Source organism: Cololabis saira, chromosome 4, assembly GCF_033807715.1.
Source record: "Cololabis saira isolate AMF1-May2022 chromosome 4, fColSai1.1, whole genome shotgun sequence".
Classification (NCBI taxonomy): Eukaryota; Metazoa; Chordata; class Actinopteri; order Beloniformes; family Belonidae; genus Cololabis; species Cololabis saira.
In genome coordinates this window covers 32,880,905-32,899,482 of record NC_084590.1, presented here as the reverse complement: position 1 = coordinate 32,899,482, position 18,578 = coordinate 32,880,905, and the positions used below count along the sequence as shown (strand labels likewise).

The following is an 18,578-nucleotide window of genomic DNA, read 5'->3' as shown; positions in this document are numbered from 1 at the left end:
AGCTGCATCTCCATCAGCCACGGCCACTCTCTGCCCCTCGACCCGGCTGATTTGTCGTGGCATTGTCAAGCGGCTGAGAGGGAGCCGTCTGATTCGCCATGACTGCGTTCTGAACCGAGGATGCGGCCCGTCTGCCAGGCTTTCAGCAACGATGATGAGTTAATTATACCGAAGAGGTCTATGATTAGGCACCTATGGGGTTGACATGCTGGCATTAATGAGCACTTACAAGGTGCATCACTGTATGTGTGTGATCTGTGTGCGTGTATCCAAATAGTACGCTAGCACAACAGAGCTTACTGTTTCTTTGTAGCCTGTGTGTGTGTACAATAATGCAAACTATAGCTTCTGTATGTAAGTAATCCCTCGCTATAACGCGGCTTCACGGATTTGCATTGTGCGTTGTGTTAACTACAGTCTCCCTGCTTCTTCACTTCCTGTGTGTCAATAACTTTGGTCGCTTAGCAACAATGCTGAGAACGGCCAATGGACTTAAGTGAGCAGCTCAAGAACGGGACCCTTTGATGAATTGTTCATTACAGTTCTCAAATATAATCCATGGTGGCATGTCGGTTTATAAGAATCTTTTTGCTCAGAAGAAAAAAGAGCGACAACAACGACCCATAACTATGTTCTTCTCTCGAAAAAACACACCTGCACCGTGGGCTTTAGAAGAAAAAGACGATACAGAGCGAGATGCAGCGACAGTCAGAAGAGAAGTGAAATACGCGCCAGTCACAATTTGTCCTACTGTACTTATTGTATTTTTTTCATAATCATTTTTCATTTTCTCCCGTTCAAATCCAATTAGTTGGGTCGCGGTGGGGCGGTGCTGATCTCCGCAATGAAGCCTTGTATAATAAATTACAAAAGTTACTACTTCACGGATTTTACCTATCGTTGGAACGTAACCCCCACGAAAAACGAGGAATTACTGTACACACCTGTCCAGCCAAAGACATTAATCCAGAGTTTCATATGTGCGCCAGTATTTGAGTACTGGTGATAATTAAGTTTAATTAAAAGGCAGGGGTGCCCAAGGCTTCAAAGCTACTTTTTATGTCTGAACTTAATCTCCTCTTCATTTTTCTCAGGTAATGAATAGTTTAAAGAGTGTGTTAATTTATATCAATATTTTTTTTAATTAAAAAAAAAGTTTTTGTGGCTCTTCTTACCTTTTTTATTTGAAAAGTTGCTAGACAGGAAACTTGGCTGGAGAGAGAGGGGGAAATACAGACAGTAAAGAGCCACAGGCCGGGTTTCAAACCTGCGCTGCTTGCTCGAGGGCGATAGTCTCTGCATATGGTGCAGCTCGCTCAACCTACTGAGCTGCCCGGGGGCCATGAATTGGAGTTCTTGTAATAAAGATAAGGAGACTCTGAATTTTAGAGTTATACCATGTTTCTTTTAGTTGTACAATCCAAGGTTGTTCAGTATAGCCGTACAGATGTGAAGCTGAGTTTAAAAAAGAAAAAAGAGCTTTGGGTTTGGGAGGCTAATAAATAATTGTTGTATGTATCTGTTTTTAGGGCAGGCCGCCTTTTTTCCAATTTACAGAGCCAGAGCTGTAAATGAACCCCTTCTTCACCTGGCGACTGGTCGGGAGTTATTCATTGAAGATTGCAATAAATTCTGGGTTAGGGATGGCATGGGATCCCCTGTCCTACCTTTAGTTTGAGTGATTGCGGATGCCAGGTCATCTGATGTAGGTAAAAGTAATCCAAAATATGAAAAATATCAACATGCAAGAGATACAAATATTTTATCAGGGCAAGTTGCAAAGGAAAATGTTTTATGTGCAAGCGTAGGCAGCCAAAAAGCTCCTGGAAAGTTAAAGAGAGCTGAAGAGAAGGAGGGGGACCAGCAGCTGAGGGGGTGGAGTTTAGCTTATAAATCTGCACTGGTGGAATATTTGTCCTCACCAACAGAAGTTTAGAGTGGTGTTCATTCTCCTGTCTGACATTGTTTCAGGATTCTCATTGTACCACGGTCGTCTTCAGTCATCAGGCGTTTACATCTATTTGTAGCACAGCTGGGCGTAACTTTATGAAAGCTGTCTGAAATGTGGCTCGACATTTCGCTGCCAACTGTTTGGAAAAGTACAAACTAACCCCTGTTTTGTTTGTTAGGGCATTTTTTTTACAAAAAATGCACTCCTGCTGGGTAACATCCGTTCTTCCAAAGCTGCTGCCTTCTGGTCGTATTTGATGTCTTGTTGCAGCATCTCGAGTGTTCAGAGAGAGGATGTGCGAGACTCGAGTCTGGATGCTGTCTGTAATGTTTTCAGACACGTGTATCAGTCTGAAACTATAAGTTGCAGACGGGAGCAGTTTTACAGTGAAGCTTTTAATTGGCTCACGGTCTGTAATTGCAGGATCTTGTGGCTGCTTGACACCATTCTAACTCAGTATGGGTTTGGTTGCAAAGATGTTTGTGGTCATCATTAATTTATACCTTCATACATAGGAAATGCGGCTGAGCTTGGAAAATCCCACAATCCACTTTGAGGAGTTCCTTTATCATGTTTTGCCATTGTTACGCTGCTGTATGTGATTTTTGGTTTGATGGTGGAATGGATACAATAATAATGGGAATCAATCAGCAAGTTGGGTTCCTCCTTTCTAAGTCACATGGAAAAACAGACACAGATGCAAATTGATTAGTCTGCTGGGAGAGAATCAAGTGCTAATGTGAAGGATGGGCAGCCCTGAAGGGGAAGGACTGCTGTAATAATGATGTTGGCAAGGAGTTCTGGGGGAGAGATGTAAAGCAACATTTTGAGATTGGGAAATGAGGATAGGCAATATCTGAATGGTTTGGCTCAGCTCCTCCAGGGACTCCGGCACCCTGCTCATTGTTGTGTTTTTTTTCTTTTTTGGTTTTATCTTTTCTTTGCTGTGTTCACACTGGTTGTGTCATTTGTTTGGCAGGAAGGTGCAATCTTGGTCTTCCTGCCAGGTTGGGACAACATCAGCACTCTGAATGACCTGCTCATGGCTCAGCAGATGTTCAAATCAGGTATACACACAGCTACACACATTCGGGATAATCGATATGTGACATGGAACTACACACCAAAGACCTGCAGGTTAACATAATACATTGTATTATCTTTACCATTGATTATTTATTGTCTTTTAAGGTTTCCTCCACTGAAAAATATCTTGTTATTCCTGTCATGGATATTTGGGTTTAAATGTGCAGAAGGATGTATGTACAGAGCTTAATGATGGAAAACTGAAAGGTGTGTTTGAGTATATGTACACACCTAGGCAAATATTTTGGTGCCCCTCCATTAAAGAAAGAAAAACCCACGTTTACCGAATTAACTTGAAACAGACAAAAGCAATAATGACTGATGACAATCTACTTATAAAAATCAGACCGAGCTTTTTAACTGTGGTACAACAGAAGGATTTAAAGAACAAACTAATGAAACTGGCTTCAACAAATTATTCAGTACCCCTAGAAAATATTGAAAATAATTTCCACAGGAGGAAAAGTGATGACAAAAAGTAGAGACGGATAATATGAATGTTCAAGGTACAGCAGTGACAGATCCAGCATCCATCACCGTTGACGACAGAGCTGGACTCCTGTTGAAAGCAAACCATTCAAAAAAAAAAAGCCACATTGGAATTTTTCAAAACAGCACTTTGACAAGCCACAAAGCTTCTGAGACAATGTCTTTGGACAGATGAGACAAAAACTGCGTTCTGGAGTGAAATGTGCTGCCCACGGTCTCAGCTGCAGGTCATGAGTCCTCCAGCACGATAATGACCTAAAACACACAGCTAAGAACAAAACATTGGACCGTTGGGAAGTGGCCTTCTCTGAGCACTGAAAGAGCACTATGGAGAAGAAACTCTCCAAACCGTAGACATCGAGAGCAGTGCGCTCGTGAAGAGTGGGCTGAAGTCTCACTGAGTTACAGCTATCACTTGATGGACACCTCAAAAGGACGTGCAGCTTAATATTAAGTGGATGGTGAAATTAACTCATTTGTCAAGGCCAGTTTCACATTTTTTTAAATCATCCTGTTGAACCACAATTTAGAAGCACTGTCATTAGTAAATTTAATGTAAATAATTATTTATTTTTTACTCATGTCAGTTTGAAGTTATTTCAGTGACCGTTGTGGGTTTGTCCAGATTTGTCCGCCTGATCCCTGATCAACCTGTTGATATATCAAACTGAAACTGTTCGTATTTACAGGGTTAAAGATAGTAGTGACGGGAAGTTAAAATGCTTTGAATTTTTAGGGTTAGCCCATTATGGATATCCCCCTTTCACACATACGTTGATGTTTGTGTTTTTCCTTCTCTAATCTTATACAAGATGATCCTGTTTTACAAAGTGGCATAAAAATAATATAATTCAAGGTAAAAAGTTAAATTATTGTTTTCTGTCACAGACCTTTGTCTTGCTGTCCCCTCGCTTGGATTTGCAGTGCTGATAAATGACCTCATTTACTCAGTTGTAAATGTTTAAATAGACATGTTTGAACAACCACACCCCCTTCAAGTGAAACTATCTTGCTAACTGGTGCTTTGACTTTTCTTTCTTGTCCTGATTTAAATAAATAAGTGAATTCCCACCCTGTGGGAATCATTAAAGGTTGATCTTATCTGTTTTTTTCCAGACAGGTTTGTTATCATCCCTCTGCACTCCCTAATGCCCACCGTTAATCAGACACAGGTGGGAATCCTTCTGCACGTCGTTCTTTCTCTGATATTTCCTTTTCAATGACAGACATGTTCAATTTCATCTTTCTCTTCAAACACTCTCAGGTGTTCAAAAGACCTCCCCCGGGAGTCAGAAAGATTGTGATCGCCACCAATATAGCTGAGACCAGGTGTGTATGTGTTTGTGTTTCAGCCCTTTTGATTTATTTCTTTTTTAGAGTGTTTTTTTTTTTTCCTTTGTTTTTCTGTTGTTTCTCTGGCCGAGTTAAATAAATAAAGAGTGATGTCATCCGTCACAGCCAAGGTTCTTGTTTGTGGGGGTGTGTGTGTGTGTTTGTGTGCTGATGTTAATACTGCGGGTCGCTGTCATTACCAGGGGAAAGCAGATTTGCAGCTAATTAGCATATATGTCTTGGATTGATTACAAATGTCGTCACATTGGCTTGGAAATCTGTGACAGGCAATTTGTTAATGCGCTGAAGGAGCCCGACACCCGCACAAACTGGGTCAATTATGAAGCTGTGATTTATGTCATTATTTTACATTTGAATGATTGCTTGTATAAGACTCTAAACTAAGTAATCTCGACGGCTTTGAAGTGTTTTTTTTTTTCATATTTTCCTTATTTGAACTTATTTTCCCTTTTTTTTTCCCCCTCTCCATGTACTTTCTCCTCCTTGTCGTTCCCCCAGCATCACCATAGATGACGTCATCTATGTGATAGACGGAGGCAAGATTAAGGAGACCAACTTCGACACCAACAACAACATCAGCACGATGACGGCGGAGTGGGTTAGTTTGGCCAACGCCAAACAGAGGAAAGGGCGCGCTGGCAGGTGTGTGTGCGAGTTATTTGATATGTTTTTAATGAGGACGCGCTTTGCACCCGCGCCTCTGGGTACATAAGGTTTATTGGTGAGAATAATTTTTCCTTAGTTTTTTCCATCATGGTTTTTTCACGTGTAAACAGGGAGGCAAAATGTAGTCACTCCCAGGTCGTTTCCACCCTGCAACTCGACACCTCTGTTCGGTTAGATGGTGCTGACATCAAAGTGCAGCAAGACCCAATTAGCAGGAGCTGCTTACTGTGTGCAGTTTCATCTCACTGATTTCTCAAATTAAGCGCTTGTCACAGGACTGGTGTAACATGCAACCTCTCTTCCCCTCTCTCTCCCCGCCAACTGTCTTCTTTCCTGCCCATCCAGAGTGTGTCCAGGAAAGTGCTATCATCTGTACAATGGGCTCAGGGCCAGCCTGTTGGAGGCCTATCAATTACCTGAAATTATGAGGACGCCGCTAGAAGAGCTCTGCTTGCAAATAAAGGTGTGTTTATGGGGGACGGCAGGACGGACAGTGACAGAGGGTGATAGATGGGTGTTGGCTGGGGAGCTTCCATGAGGACGGGATTACTCTGGATGAGTTTTTGAGCAAAGAGGAGGGGAAGCAAGGACTGTTCCAGCCTCTCATGTCTAATGACAACTGGAGATACTTACACAACCCCTCGTTCTCCAGCTTTTACCTCCTATTTCAAAACAATATAATCACTTCTCTTCTTGGCCTCATTCTCATACATGAACAGTTGTCGTCCTCCTCCGCCTCCTCCTCTTCCGCCTCCTCCTTTTGCACTCTGTTTTGAATCCTCACACTCCACTCAAAAATGTTTTAACCCCTCCTAATGGAACATAAAACCAAAGTTCACACAGTTCTAGTGTTTGCAGTGATTGTTCTCTCCAGTAGCTTTATTGAATGTGTGTTTTGTATGAGTCTCACACCAGTTTAATGAAATGTATTTGAGACTGATTTCTGTGAAGCTGGTGGATGAAAGGCAGACTAATGCATCAAACCATCTTCAAAGTGAAAGAAAGGCAGACAACAGGCTGAGCGGACTCTTTAATGCACAGATACTCCAGTATCACCTTACTTGTCCACTGTACTGTAGATACTGTTGCTTTTTTACTCTTTGGGTTGGTGTATTTAATGTCTGTATCTGATGTGGAAATGGATGTGCTTTAATTAAAAGTGAATAGTTGCAGAATCACATAAATTATGTTCCCAGCCTTTTAAAGAAGAATGTATTGTAATATGTAATGTTATATGGCTCTTGTAAACAACAATCTGAGCAGTTCATGAACTGCTACATCTTTATCTCAGACAAAGCCGTATATCATTTAGTGTAAATGATGAATGCTATGAATGATTAAAGTGAAATGTGATGTGTGCCCCCTCTAGATATTGAAGCTTGGGTCAATAAGTCGATTCCTGGAGAAGGCACTGGACCCTCCCACTGAGAAGGCCGTCCACCTCGCCATCAAGAACCTCACAGACCTGGTAAAGATGACTCCTCCAAAAAATGAGTGAGATGGACTTAAGAACTAGCCTGATGGATCAGAGCCATATAGAACATGTAGAAAGATGAAGGGTCTGGAAGGGACCCACAGGGCATCCCGATCCAAGAGGCGGTTCCAACGGTTGCTTCATAAACTGCCTTTGCATGCAGTTGGGTAGCGCTCCGACCAATCAGAGCAATGAAGAAGGTGGTATATTCAGAGTGACTGAAATGAGTCAATGGGAGAGTGAGTTGTGTAGAAGAGTAAATTAATCTGACGTCCCGGCCTCTCAGCAAATCAGCAAACGCAGTTACCTTTCAAACTAATTATTTGAGTGCTCTGTTAAATGTTATTTATTTTTTCCACACAAAAGAAGTGAAGGTTTATTTCATCAAAGCGGTTTTATTAGTCTCCAATTTGCCATGAAATTGTTTATGAAAAATAAACTAAACCTAGTTGCATCTTTTCTTTTTTTTTTCTTAAAAGATTTATCAACTATATATATATATATATATATATATGTATATGTGTATGTGTGTGTGTATGTATATATATATATATATATATATATATATATATATATATATATATATATATATATACATACACACATACACATATATATATATATATATATATATATATATATATATATGTATGTGTGTGTGTGTGTGTGTGTACATAATGCACACAAAGTGCATATGTATGTACATGTACATGTATATTAAGTTATTAAGAAATAGAAAAGATGTAAGAAAACAGACCCAAAAATAGGTACACTGTGTTGGTATAAAAGATGCAAGTAGACTAGAAAAAGAGAAAGGTGAAAGAAAAAATTTAAAGGGGAAAAATCTTGTGGTTACAGGGTCATCTCAAGCGTCAGGGACATAACGTGATCCTGGAAGGGCAGCCAAAGTTTAGAAAATTTATTGTCAGAGCCTCTTAAGGTAGGTTTTATTTTTTCCAGTTTCATAAAGGAGTGGGCATCTTTTATCCAATGTAGGCCGAGGATCCTTCCAACGCATCAAAATCACTCTTCTGGCCAGCAATGTAATGAACGCTACATATTCCACAAAGTGGGAGGGCTAGGAATGTGTGTCAGGGAGAACCCCAAACAGAGGGGACTCAGGAACTGCAACAGATAAAATAGCTGAAAGTGAATAAAAAACTGAATCCCAAAACATAGATAAGGAAGGGAAAATCTAAAACATTTAAGTGAGATTAGCTGGACGTAACCTTAACCCTAATCTTACACAGTTTGGGTCAGTTCCAGGGAAAACTCGGGCCAACTTACTCCTGGAGCAGTCTACTCTATGCACCACATCACACTGGAGGATACAATGTCTCGTGCAAGTTGATGAGGAGTGAATGAGCTTCAGGATAGACCGCCATTGCTCATCACTGATTTCTGCATTTAGGTCCTTGGTCCAAGCTGTGCGAGGGTAATCAGATATTACAGAGGTTAGGTTTAGGTTTTTGATATTGCGCCCTTGGAAAAGGGTTGGATTTCCGTTATAGTATCAGTCATGATGGTCGTGGGGACATTGGGAGAGCCAGGGAAATGCCTATTGACAAAGTTTCTGGCCTGCCAATATCTGCACAAATATGCATTGGGCAGATTAAAATTGGAAGATAATTGTGCAAAAGAGGCCCAAATTTTTAATGAACTTTTGACGATGACATTATCTGAGTATGACATTTCAAGAGAAATTCAAGGGGAGGCATAAAAGAGAAAATAGGGACGCTGTGTTACATGACGCCTCCTCCATCGGCAGCCAGTTTGGCTTATTGCCGTTAGTACTGCGCCAGAATCTGGCTCAAAATTGTGTGAAACTTTCATGCACCCAGTTTTCAGGTTAGCTATCATTGTACAAAAATGAGAAATAAGAATAATACATATTATAAGAGGTTTACAATCAGTGAAGCAGTCAATAAAAGTAATTGCACTAGGAGCTTCAAGATGGGACAGGGCAAATGGTGCTCACTGAAGCACACAGACCATTGAAGCTCAAGGCTGCATAAACTAACAAACTCAGAGTTTTAAGCTGTTAACAAATCAAAACAACTATACTGTGTTACTTGATCAATATGAAAAGGGATTACAATTGCATAACATGGGATTTATCAGCCGGGCATGTGCATAACTCTTCAGTTTGTAAGTGCAACTGTTGCTAATGTAGATGAACAAAACAAAAAGCCTTAAGAAAAAAACTGATGTAACAAGTGCTGAGACTTACAGATTCTCAGAAGTCATCTTAATGCTGCATGATCACCAAGATTGAGGATTGTTCAGGCATCAAACAGCAAATAGAAAAATCATCAGCCCCTCACACCTCAGAGATCACAGCTTCACCTCACGGCTCATTAAAGTGTAGCTCCTCAGAACACGTTCAAAGGCAGTTCTGCAACACTTGAGGACACACTCTTTTAAAAGTGCGGCAGGAAAAGTGTCCTGAGCGACACTGAAGCGACACCTACTGAAAAGTTATAACTCCACACAGGCAGTTTCTCTAAAAAACCCGTCTGTAAGAATCTGCATTCAAAGTGCCAGGATGTGCAGTGTTTACTTGCAGAGAATCTCCCCCTCATCCTTTTATGTCAACGTTGCAGCTCCAGTAAACAAAGCAGCCCCCTGTCGACTCGGGGAGTCGTCGTTTAACATGTCTTAGCCCAAATATTGAATATTGAAGCTACACGTAATTTTCTTTCTCACAGCTGCTTTTGAATGCAACTTAGCAGATCAGGACATGGAGTGTTGCAGCGAGGGATGAATGTGGTCACACATTAAAAGTCACACACTACACACCAATATATACTAGTTGGCAACGTTACTTTAAAAATAAAAAAGAATATATATTATTCTCAAACTGGATAAAAATGAAAAGTGAGTTTTCAAGGTTCAGTCTGTGCATTTACTCTTCACAAGAGTGCCACTTTACATACTGTATCTATTGTTTTTTATTCCTTTTACTCATCTTATATCCGATGTGTTGCATAACTACATTTTGCTGAGCATGTGAAGATTGTTTTTATGTCTGAACTAAGATATAATTGCAGTTGCTGAATGTATTATGTCATATTTATAGCTGAGTTGAGTGTGTGACGTGAGCTAAGTTCATTTGCATCCAGATCAAATAACTAACACGTGAGCTCACTGTGGGGGTCCATTTTAATCCAAGTGATTATTTGCTAATCTACTTGTTCCAATGAGGATATTTGGTGGCTTTCCATATAGTAAAGGGGGAGATTAAGGACCGGAAAACTAGAAAAGAAGCCAGTATATTTGACAAGACTTAAGAAGATAAAATGACAAATGTTTAAAATACACAAAAACATTTTAAATGTTGCTCCTAATTTGAGCTTTAGAAAGCACAAATTAGTATAGATCTGACTGCACAAGTACACTGTTAGTATGCTACTGAACAACAGAGTTTGGGTTCTTTCAAGCCTGAAAACTGAGAACATGTCCTTTTGTTGTGGATGCTGCGACCATGTCGCATTAGAACGCCCTGGACCATTCAGAGAATCTCACAGCGCTCGGTTTCCACCTGGCTCGCCTGCCCGTGGAGCCTCACATCGGCAAACTCATCCTGTTCGGAGCCCTGCTGGGATGCCTGGACCCTGTACTGACCATCGCTGCTTCTCTCAGCTTCAAAGACCCTTTCTTCATACCACTGGTAGGGCGCCACGGTCGCAGACATGAAAGCTTGCATCGACAGTGGCTTCAGCACAATGCTGCCTTCTGCCTTCGGACTGTTTCTTGTCTCACAAACGTAAATAAATCTGTGCATCCTAGGGTAAAGAGAAGATGGCAGACATGAGGAGAAGGGTCTTGTCCAGGAACTCCAAGAGCGACCACCTCACTATTGTCAATGCTTTCCAGGTAAGATGGACCTCAATTGCGATGCCGACTTTTCCTTCATCCCTGTTTTGTGGTATGAATTGACCCTGAAAGTCATTTATAATGCATGGACTGGTCAGGGCTGGGAAGAAGCCAAGCAGCGCGGCGCCAGGTTTGAGAGAGACTTCTGCTGGGACAACTTCTTGTCTGCCAACACTCTCCAGGTGAGCCTGCTTAATTGCACGTGCTTCGATTTAAAAGGAGAAAAAATTAAGGACAGACTTCAGTTGTAGACATAATTTGTCCTTTTTACCTTTCAGATGTTACGCAACATGAAGAGTCAGTTTGCTGAACATCTCGTGCACGCAGGGTTTGTTAGCAGCAAAGATCCCAAAGACTCCAAATCCAATGTTAACTCGGGTGGGTAGGACATTCTCTTCTCTTCTCTCTCAGGAATCAACAGCTAGGATGTAGTCTTCCTTACATTTTTCTCCAAATGATTTTTCCTCAGACAATGAGAAGTTAATCAAAGCGGTGATTGTGGCCGGGCTGTACCCTAAAGTGGCCATGATCAGACCGAGTCACAGCAAGAAGAGGCCAGGGTGAGTCTGAAAGTCCGAGGAAGGACCACACAGCCCACGACGGGGAAGCGCACAGTCACTCTTATTGCTCTCTGAACAGACAAATGGCTTTCACACTGCAATCACTCAGACGACCTCTCAGTTTAGACTTTGTAAGGGTCTTGTAACGGTTTCCTGCAGCTGTGCAGAGACTGTGTTAGAAAAACTGTCAAAAATGGAGGTGCTTTTCCAGCTCAAGATCAATGCAGTCATCACGAGTCTGCCTTAAGGCAGCTGTCACAGGCAGCGCCTGCTACCTGTTTGCAAGAGATAGACTCACAGAGACATTCTCTGTCACAGGCGCGCTGTTGCTTTTGTCTGTCTTAGTGAAAGGTTTAAGCCCACGTTGAATTTCCCAGGGTCTTAGCCTCTACATATATAATTCTCAACAACTGTCGCCATGAGCAGATGCAGAATGTCACGTCTGAACAACAACTTGGAATGAATTAATTCCTTGACGATCACTTTTGGTTTATTTTGTTGCTTCTTCAGATTGCTGCCTGACACACGCAGGTTGTACTCTGCAGTCAGATCGTATCTCTTGTCTAACTGACACGTTAATTTGGAACATGCTGTTACTTTCAACATTATTTTGTGAGTGTGTTGCAGTTTCTCTTCAGTTCCCTCCGTGGTGGGATGACAGGAAGGGTTCAAAGTGAATTATATTAATAAGCTACAAGCATCTTTCAGGTTATTTCTGGAACCATAATGAGTCATTTTGAGTTTTCAAACAAATGGAAACAATAATATGTGCATACTAAAGTCCAATCTTGCATAGTAGTTTTTGAGAGCGCGCAGCATCAAAAGATGCTTTTCCTGCGTTTTGAATCCATGAAAATTCAGAACCAGAAACTGTTTATGAAAGGTTGATGCCAGCTTGACAATACTAAGATAATATACAGTTCCTCTGGATAATTCTGATGGATATGTTTTTTTATTCTTCCATAGATGGATAAAAGCTCAAATTGTGATAAACAATGGACTCAGTGACAGGTGGCTCATCAAAACTGATTGAGCACCCTCATCAAGATTTCTTTAGCTGAAGACTTAAGCGTTTAAAAGATGAACTCGTTTGTAAAGGGAAAAAAGTTAAATAAAACATTCTTTTCAACCTTTTTTTTTTTTGAATAATCAATGTGTTATTTTTGTTTGAAGTTGCTTTGTACTGAAGCCTGGGAGTTTAATTGGATTAGTTAATCTATGGCTTGTGAAAAGTCACAATTTGGAAAAAGAACAAATGATGCAAATTTCAAAGCTTAATAAAGACACCGACTCTTTAAAGTTTGGTTCCAGCGCCCAGCAGGCGCAGGCTTCTCTACGCAGATACCCACTCTTCTGATAATTAAAGCAATTAGTGCCAACAAAGGAGGAGGAGGCTGCAAGAACATGGCAATGCTTTTTCAGGTAGCACTTTCATCAGTTTTATTGTAATAATAAAAAAATAAAAAGTAGCTCACTGGTATGGACCAGTTAGCTTGTAGAGGTTCTGTTCGCTGTTCGACCGAGTCACCAGAGTCCTTACAAACACCAGGAAACTGGACCACATTACACCGGTCATGAAATCGCTACACTGGCTTCCAGTGAGTCAAAGGATAAAGTTTAAAATCTTACTGCTGGTCTACAAAGACCTGAATGGTCTTGGACCAAAATACATGCTGGATCTGTTAGTTCCTATGAAGCTCCCAGACCCCTGAGGTTCTTCTGGATCTGGTTTGTTGTTTGTCCCAAGAACCAGAACCAAGCAAGGTGAGGCAGCGTTCAGTTATTCTGCTCCTCACCGGTGGAACAAACTTCCTGTAGACCTGAGGTCTGCTCCAACTGTCAGCTCCTTTAAATCAGGACTAAAAACACTGAAGTGTACTCCTAAATTAAATACCTACCTGCTGTTCTCTACTGCCCTTACTTTTTAACAACTTGAGCTTTTTATTATTTTACCTATTTTCTTATCATTTTATTTCATTTTATTTGTTATTTACTGTTTAATTTTGTCTTGCTGCTTTTAATGTTGATGTAAAGCACTTTGAATTACCTTGTGTTGAATTGTGCTATACAAATAAACTTGCCTTGCCTTGCTAATGACCAGTTAAACGGCCCAATTTTAAAACCTTCTGACCACAGATTGCAAAAGTGTGCATGTGGAAAACGGGGCGCAGTTTCATCAAAACGAACCATCTCCAACTGTTGAGCACAAAGCTTTTTTTACGTTTAATTCATACCTTTTAAGGACTTCCTTGTATCTCATGTTATTTTTTTTTAGTTATTGACTGAGAATAACTAGAAATATATATTTTTGGATTTTCTATAGTTGTCAGGAATGTTACATACTCTTGCCTCTCGTTACTCTCAGGGTGAAGGTGTATACGCAGGCCGACGGGAAGGTGTGTATCCATCCCAAATCTGTCAACGCTGAAGAGAAGGAGTTCAACTACACATGGCTCATTTACCACCTGAAGATGAAGACGAGCAGCGTGAGTACGCGTGTGTGTGTGTGTGGTAGTGATGCTACACCTGCCCATGTGACGGCCGCCTGTCAGTGCATGGAAGCACCGGTGCTAAAGGTTGCCAACGGTGCCACACCAGCTTTGTACTTGATGAATATTTGATCAAAATGCTTCCTTTCAACTCCCTCTCAAAGGCTCTTGTGTTTCAAAGCTGCCAGACACAACGTAAAAAAGGTGGGGGATGGGGGTGGTCAACGGCATTCTCTCTTCCCGTTGCTTTCCACTTGTTTTTTCAGTTCTCTTCAGACTCCTATTTCCCCCTCCTCCTTCTCCTTCCATCTCTCGTCTTTGTTCTCTCTGTACTGATGTCTTATTGGAGAGCCTCCTTCTCCAGAAAAACACCTTTCATGTTCTCCCTGATTGCTGCCTCTGCCTTTGTCTCTTACTTTGCTGCCTTTGTCTTGATGTTTTTTTTTCCCCTGCATTTTACCATCTTTTTTTGGCCACATTAAAATATCTTTTCTCCTCTTTTGAGCATTTCTGTCCAGTAAGATTTTGAAGAGTACAAGATTGTCAAGGTTATTTGTTCAGTAAAAGAGAAGGAAGCAGAAGATTATGTATGTGGAAAGGAGAGAGGGAAAAAAAAAGGTAAAGTGGGGTGTGACGCAAAACTTCATCTTGTGACGCACTTGCCTCTGGTGGTCCATTAAGCTACATATTCATACGGTAGAGCTGTTGGCACTGCCCTTTTTCTTTTTTCTTTTCTCCTTCCAACTCTTTCTAAATGTCCCTACCTCTGTGACGCAAATCTTCAACACCTCCATCTGTCACCTTCAAAGCTAAAATAGGTCTTGTTTAACCTGCATTTTTTTATCTCCTGGTCATCAGGAGGGAGATGAAGAAATACACACACCATGTACTGATCCCATGAGGGACGTTGCTTTGTCACAGCAGAATCTAAGAGTGTAGCATATGAGATGGGCAAAAGGCAACGATAACATGTAGAATTAAACTACTATAGAAGAATCTCGAATAAAAATAAGTAAAATACTTATTTACTGTACATGGTGGATACACATCTTTGTTTTGACAGATACAAAGATAAAGTATGGGATGTAGTTTGCTCAGTGACCTCCCGTCCCTCACTAGTCGGGGTTATCGGTCATGCTGGCACTGATGCGGTTCTCCCAGGAGGCCGACACTCAGTACATGGACTCAACTGCAGCTCTGCAAAATGGTGGCACATTTCTGGGAACTTTCCAGCAAATTTCCCTGGAAAGTTGAGGTGGAAATAATCCAAAACGGCTTTAAAAAATGTCAAACACATTTATATTTGGGTAAACATTATATAATTGGGTAAACATTAAAGATATTCTGGAATAGTTAAAAATAATGAACACGTCATACTAAACTATCATCCTTATAATATGAAAATAATGATTATAGTAACAATAGTGGCAAAAATAATAATAAACCTTATAATACATTACATATTATACTATATAATTGAATAACAACAAAAAAGTAACATCACAGAGTGCACCATGGTAACCTGTTAAACTGTCATATTTGTCGTAGTATTAGTTAAATTTGAATACTAAACAATAACTCTTAATAGTAAAATTAAAAATTTGACTGGATGTAAAGCTCAGACTGAGTGTGCCGTTGTTCCTGCACATGATGGAGGAATACACAGGCTAGAAAATAATTCTTGTAGTCAGAAATATTCTCGAAAAAATATTTTCAGCACCATTTAAATTTCATGTTTTTTTTTTTTTTTTTTTTTTAAACAATATATTTCCAGTTCACTTTTTCAACGTTTATTGTTCATATTATTGTTTATTCTACAATTTTATTTTTTTTAAAATTAAGATACAAACAGAAAATACATTGATGTTATTGGAGGTGGACCAACTCGGCGGGCTGCTTATTGGCCAGTGTGATAGTTGATATCTGCCATAAAAGAACTCATCTCGGTCAACAAGAAAGTATGTCCACATATTTATCATTCAAAACAAAACGACTACCAGCAGAAGTCGTGTTTAGTGTGACCTGAGTCAGAGCGAAGCAGATCAATTAGGAGTCCATTCTATCTAGATTTAAGAGAGCTACTTTCCTGTTTTTTCATTTTATACCGACAGATGTCATCAAAACTTTGATAACACAACAAGAAGACGGGGCCCTAGACTTCAGAACAGCACTGTATTTTTGTTGAATCTTGTGGAAAGTTTCCAACTTTGAAGACTCCTGCAGTTTTGTAATGCTAGTTTTCAACACAGACCTTTATTGTCCAGCATCTCACTGCCCACATGGAAGGGTCCGAGCTTCCACAGCCAGTCGCCTCTGCTCCCCTTCTGTCTCATTTAAACAGCCCGTGTGTCGGGTCTCCAGTCGGTTACGTTTACATTTAAGTACTTGTCCTGCATAAACTTCCTCCCCCGTGGTTTTAGTGGGCTTGAACCCCTGGAGTCAGTAATCCTCTCCTTGGCCCTGATGACATCGAGGAGAAGATAATTTCTCTCTGTTCATCTGACCACCACTGCAGTCTTTAGAGAACTTCTGCAAAACCTGCTCTGCAGTCTTATGTTCTGACCGGCGGGAACGGAGATGGGACGGTCATATGTGCTGCTCCTGTATTATTGAGGACTATTTGACAGCTCGTCAGCAACCCTGACGATGGAGCAGTCCTTCACACCCATCCTGAGCAGCTTTTCTCTCAGCAGAAGATGATGGATGGTATTAAAGGCACTAGAATAATAAAAAAATCATGAAGCTCACAGCGCCAAGAGTGATTGCACTGCAGCATAGAGATGATGGGATCATCTACACCCACATGAGCAGGCTTTGCTTGCGGTTCGTAGCGAGCCAGAACCAGTACCTTCATGGGGTTTGGAGGTCAGTCGTGATGCATATTTTAGAACGGGATGTTTTCCAAAGTAACACTCGTGTTGCAGAGGTGTTGACAGAGAAGAACCCTGCAGGGAAATTGTGAGATTTTTCTCCCCCTCTCCACAGGTTGTTTGACAGTAAAAAAAAAAAAGTTATTTTTATCAATACTGTCTTCATTATTAGTGAGCGTTGGAGTCATCAGACATGTGAATCTAGGTGTGGGTCTCCCCGTGCGTGGTGACACCTCTGCTTAGAGGGCACAGGCTGAAATGGTGTGGAGAACGAGCAGGAATCATCAGGCGCGCCGGCCACATCTCCATCATCTTGGTTCATGCTGAACTCGTCATACAACACAAAACAAGGATCATTGCAAAGCAAGATACAATTGTCATTATTCTCCTTCAATTATCTTCACAGCTTGAAGTCCCTTTTTTTTTTTTATATGTAAATAAAATCTGCACCGTCCCATTGACTTTCACACACAGTATTCAGAAATGTTCTTTTTTTGGGCATTATTAGCGAAGCTGCTTTACATAAGCAGCTGTTGGTTAAGTACTGCAGAAGGATGGAACACATTAGCAGGATTCACAGATAGGGCAGGATGACATTTCTGCCAACACCAAAAGCACTGAAGCACATTTCAAACTGGCAGAGCTTCTCCTCACTAATGGGACACTTGCATCCCACACCGCAGAATAGCTGTGAGATACAATGTGTCATAATGATGCCGCTCCCGGTGGCTGAATGTGTTAATCTGTTGTAATACTCCTGTCATGGTGTCCGTGACCCCTCAGATCTTCCTGTACGACTGCACTGAAGTGTCCCCGTTCTCGCTGCTGTTCTTCGGCGGAGACATCACCATCCAGAAAGACGGGGACCAGGAGACCATCGCGGTGGACCAGTGGATCGTCTTCAGCTCCCCAGCACGCATCGCTTACCTTGTGAAGGTAAAACAGAGCACACAGTCCAGACGCAACGCACCTGCTCATCTTCTCTTGATGATTTTGTGCTAACCTGTCCTTTTTTGTGTGCTCTACAGAGTTTAAAGAAGGAGCTGGACTCCCTGCTAGAGGAGAAGATCAACAATCCAGCTCCTGTGGACTGGAACAACCGCCAGTCCAAAGACTGTGCCGTCATCACAGCCATCATAGACCTCATAACCACCCAGGAGAAGCCCGGAGGCAGCAGCAAGGACTCCAGCAGGGCGTGGGCGTCTGCCCCGAGAGGACAGCACAGTCACTTCGATGACGATGACGACGACAATGACTAGAGGTGGCCGAGCAGTTTAACTGGCAGCCAAGAGAAAAGCCTTTGCAATCACGTGCAGCCTCCTCGGACACAGGTGTTAGTTGGAAAATGTATAATATCCAGCTGGAATCATTGATGGTTTTACTTGGTTAAAATTGTCCAGAGTGCTGCTGGAGGACAAGTGGAGACGGCTGCTGTCCTGAAAAAATGAAAATGCTCTGCACTTGAATGAGTCTTTTTTCTTATTTTGCAAGGACCGGCACATGTTAAAATACACACAGTAGCTGTTTTGTTTGTACATTTCAGATTTCTTTTTGTCTCAACGATGCCACCTAATTGCTGTGCAATAAAAGTACACTCTACCATCATTCTGCTTGGTATGATCTGACTGACGAGACTGAAATTGATAAATTATTAACAAAAAGACATCCCTGACATATTTCAAGCTTCCGAATGGAAGACTTTTTTTTTTTTGAACGGGGACAGAAAAAAAGGGGAAAAAAAGCTCTCCTATGAGAGAAGCCGAT

The 18,578-nt window shown here is 41.2% G+C and overlaps 2 protein-coding genes across 2 annotated transcripts in view; one reads left to right on the top strand and one right to left on the bottom strand.

Annotated features, from left to right (window-relative positions):
• dhx36 (DEAH (Asp-Glu-Ala-His) box polypeptide 36) overlaps positions 1-18,413 on the top strand; it is a 35,135-nt gene extending 16,722 nt beyond the window's left edge. The window contains exons 13-26 of the mRNA XM_061719493.1: positions 2,931-3,018; positions 4,643-4,698; positions 4,791-4,855; positions 5,378-5,521; positions 5,891-6,008; positions 6,915-7,013; positions 10,516-10,689; positions 10,809-10,895; positions 10,994-11,077; positions 11,174-11,273; positions 11,365-11,455; positions 13,821-13,941; positions 17,598-17,750; positions 17,843-18,413. Of these exons, the coding sequence (XP_061575477.1) occupies positions 2,931-3,018; positions 4,643-4,698; positions 4,791-4,855; positions 5,378-5,521; positions 5,891-6,008; positions 6,915-7,013; positions 10,516-10,689; positions 10,809-10,895; positions 10,994-11,077; positions 11,174-11,273; positions 11,365-11,455; positions 13,821-13,941; positions 17,598-17,750; positions 17,843-18,073 (1,611 nt within the window). The 3' untranslated portion in view covers positions 18,074-18,413. The remainder of the gene's footprint in view (positions 1-2,930; positions 3,019-4,642; positions 4,699-4,790; positions 4,856-5,377; positions 5,522-5,890; positions 6,009-6,914; positions 7,014-10,515; positions 10,690-10,808; positions 10,896-10,993; positions 11,078-11,173; positions 11,274-11,364; positions 11,456-13,820; positions 13,942-17,597; positions 17,751-17,842) is intronic.
• The window catches only part of LOC133441826 (neprilysin-like), a 466,475-nt gene that overhangs the window by 123,559 nt on the left and 324,338 nt on the right, over positions 1-18,578 (bottom strand). The gene's annotated exons all lie outside the window — the stretch shown is intronic.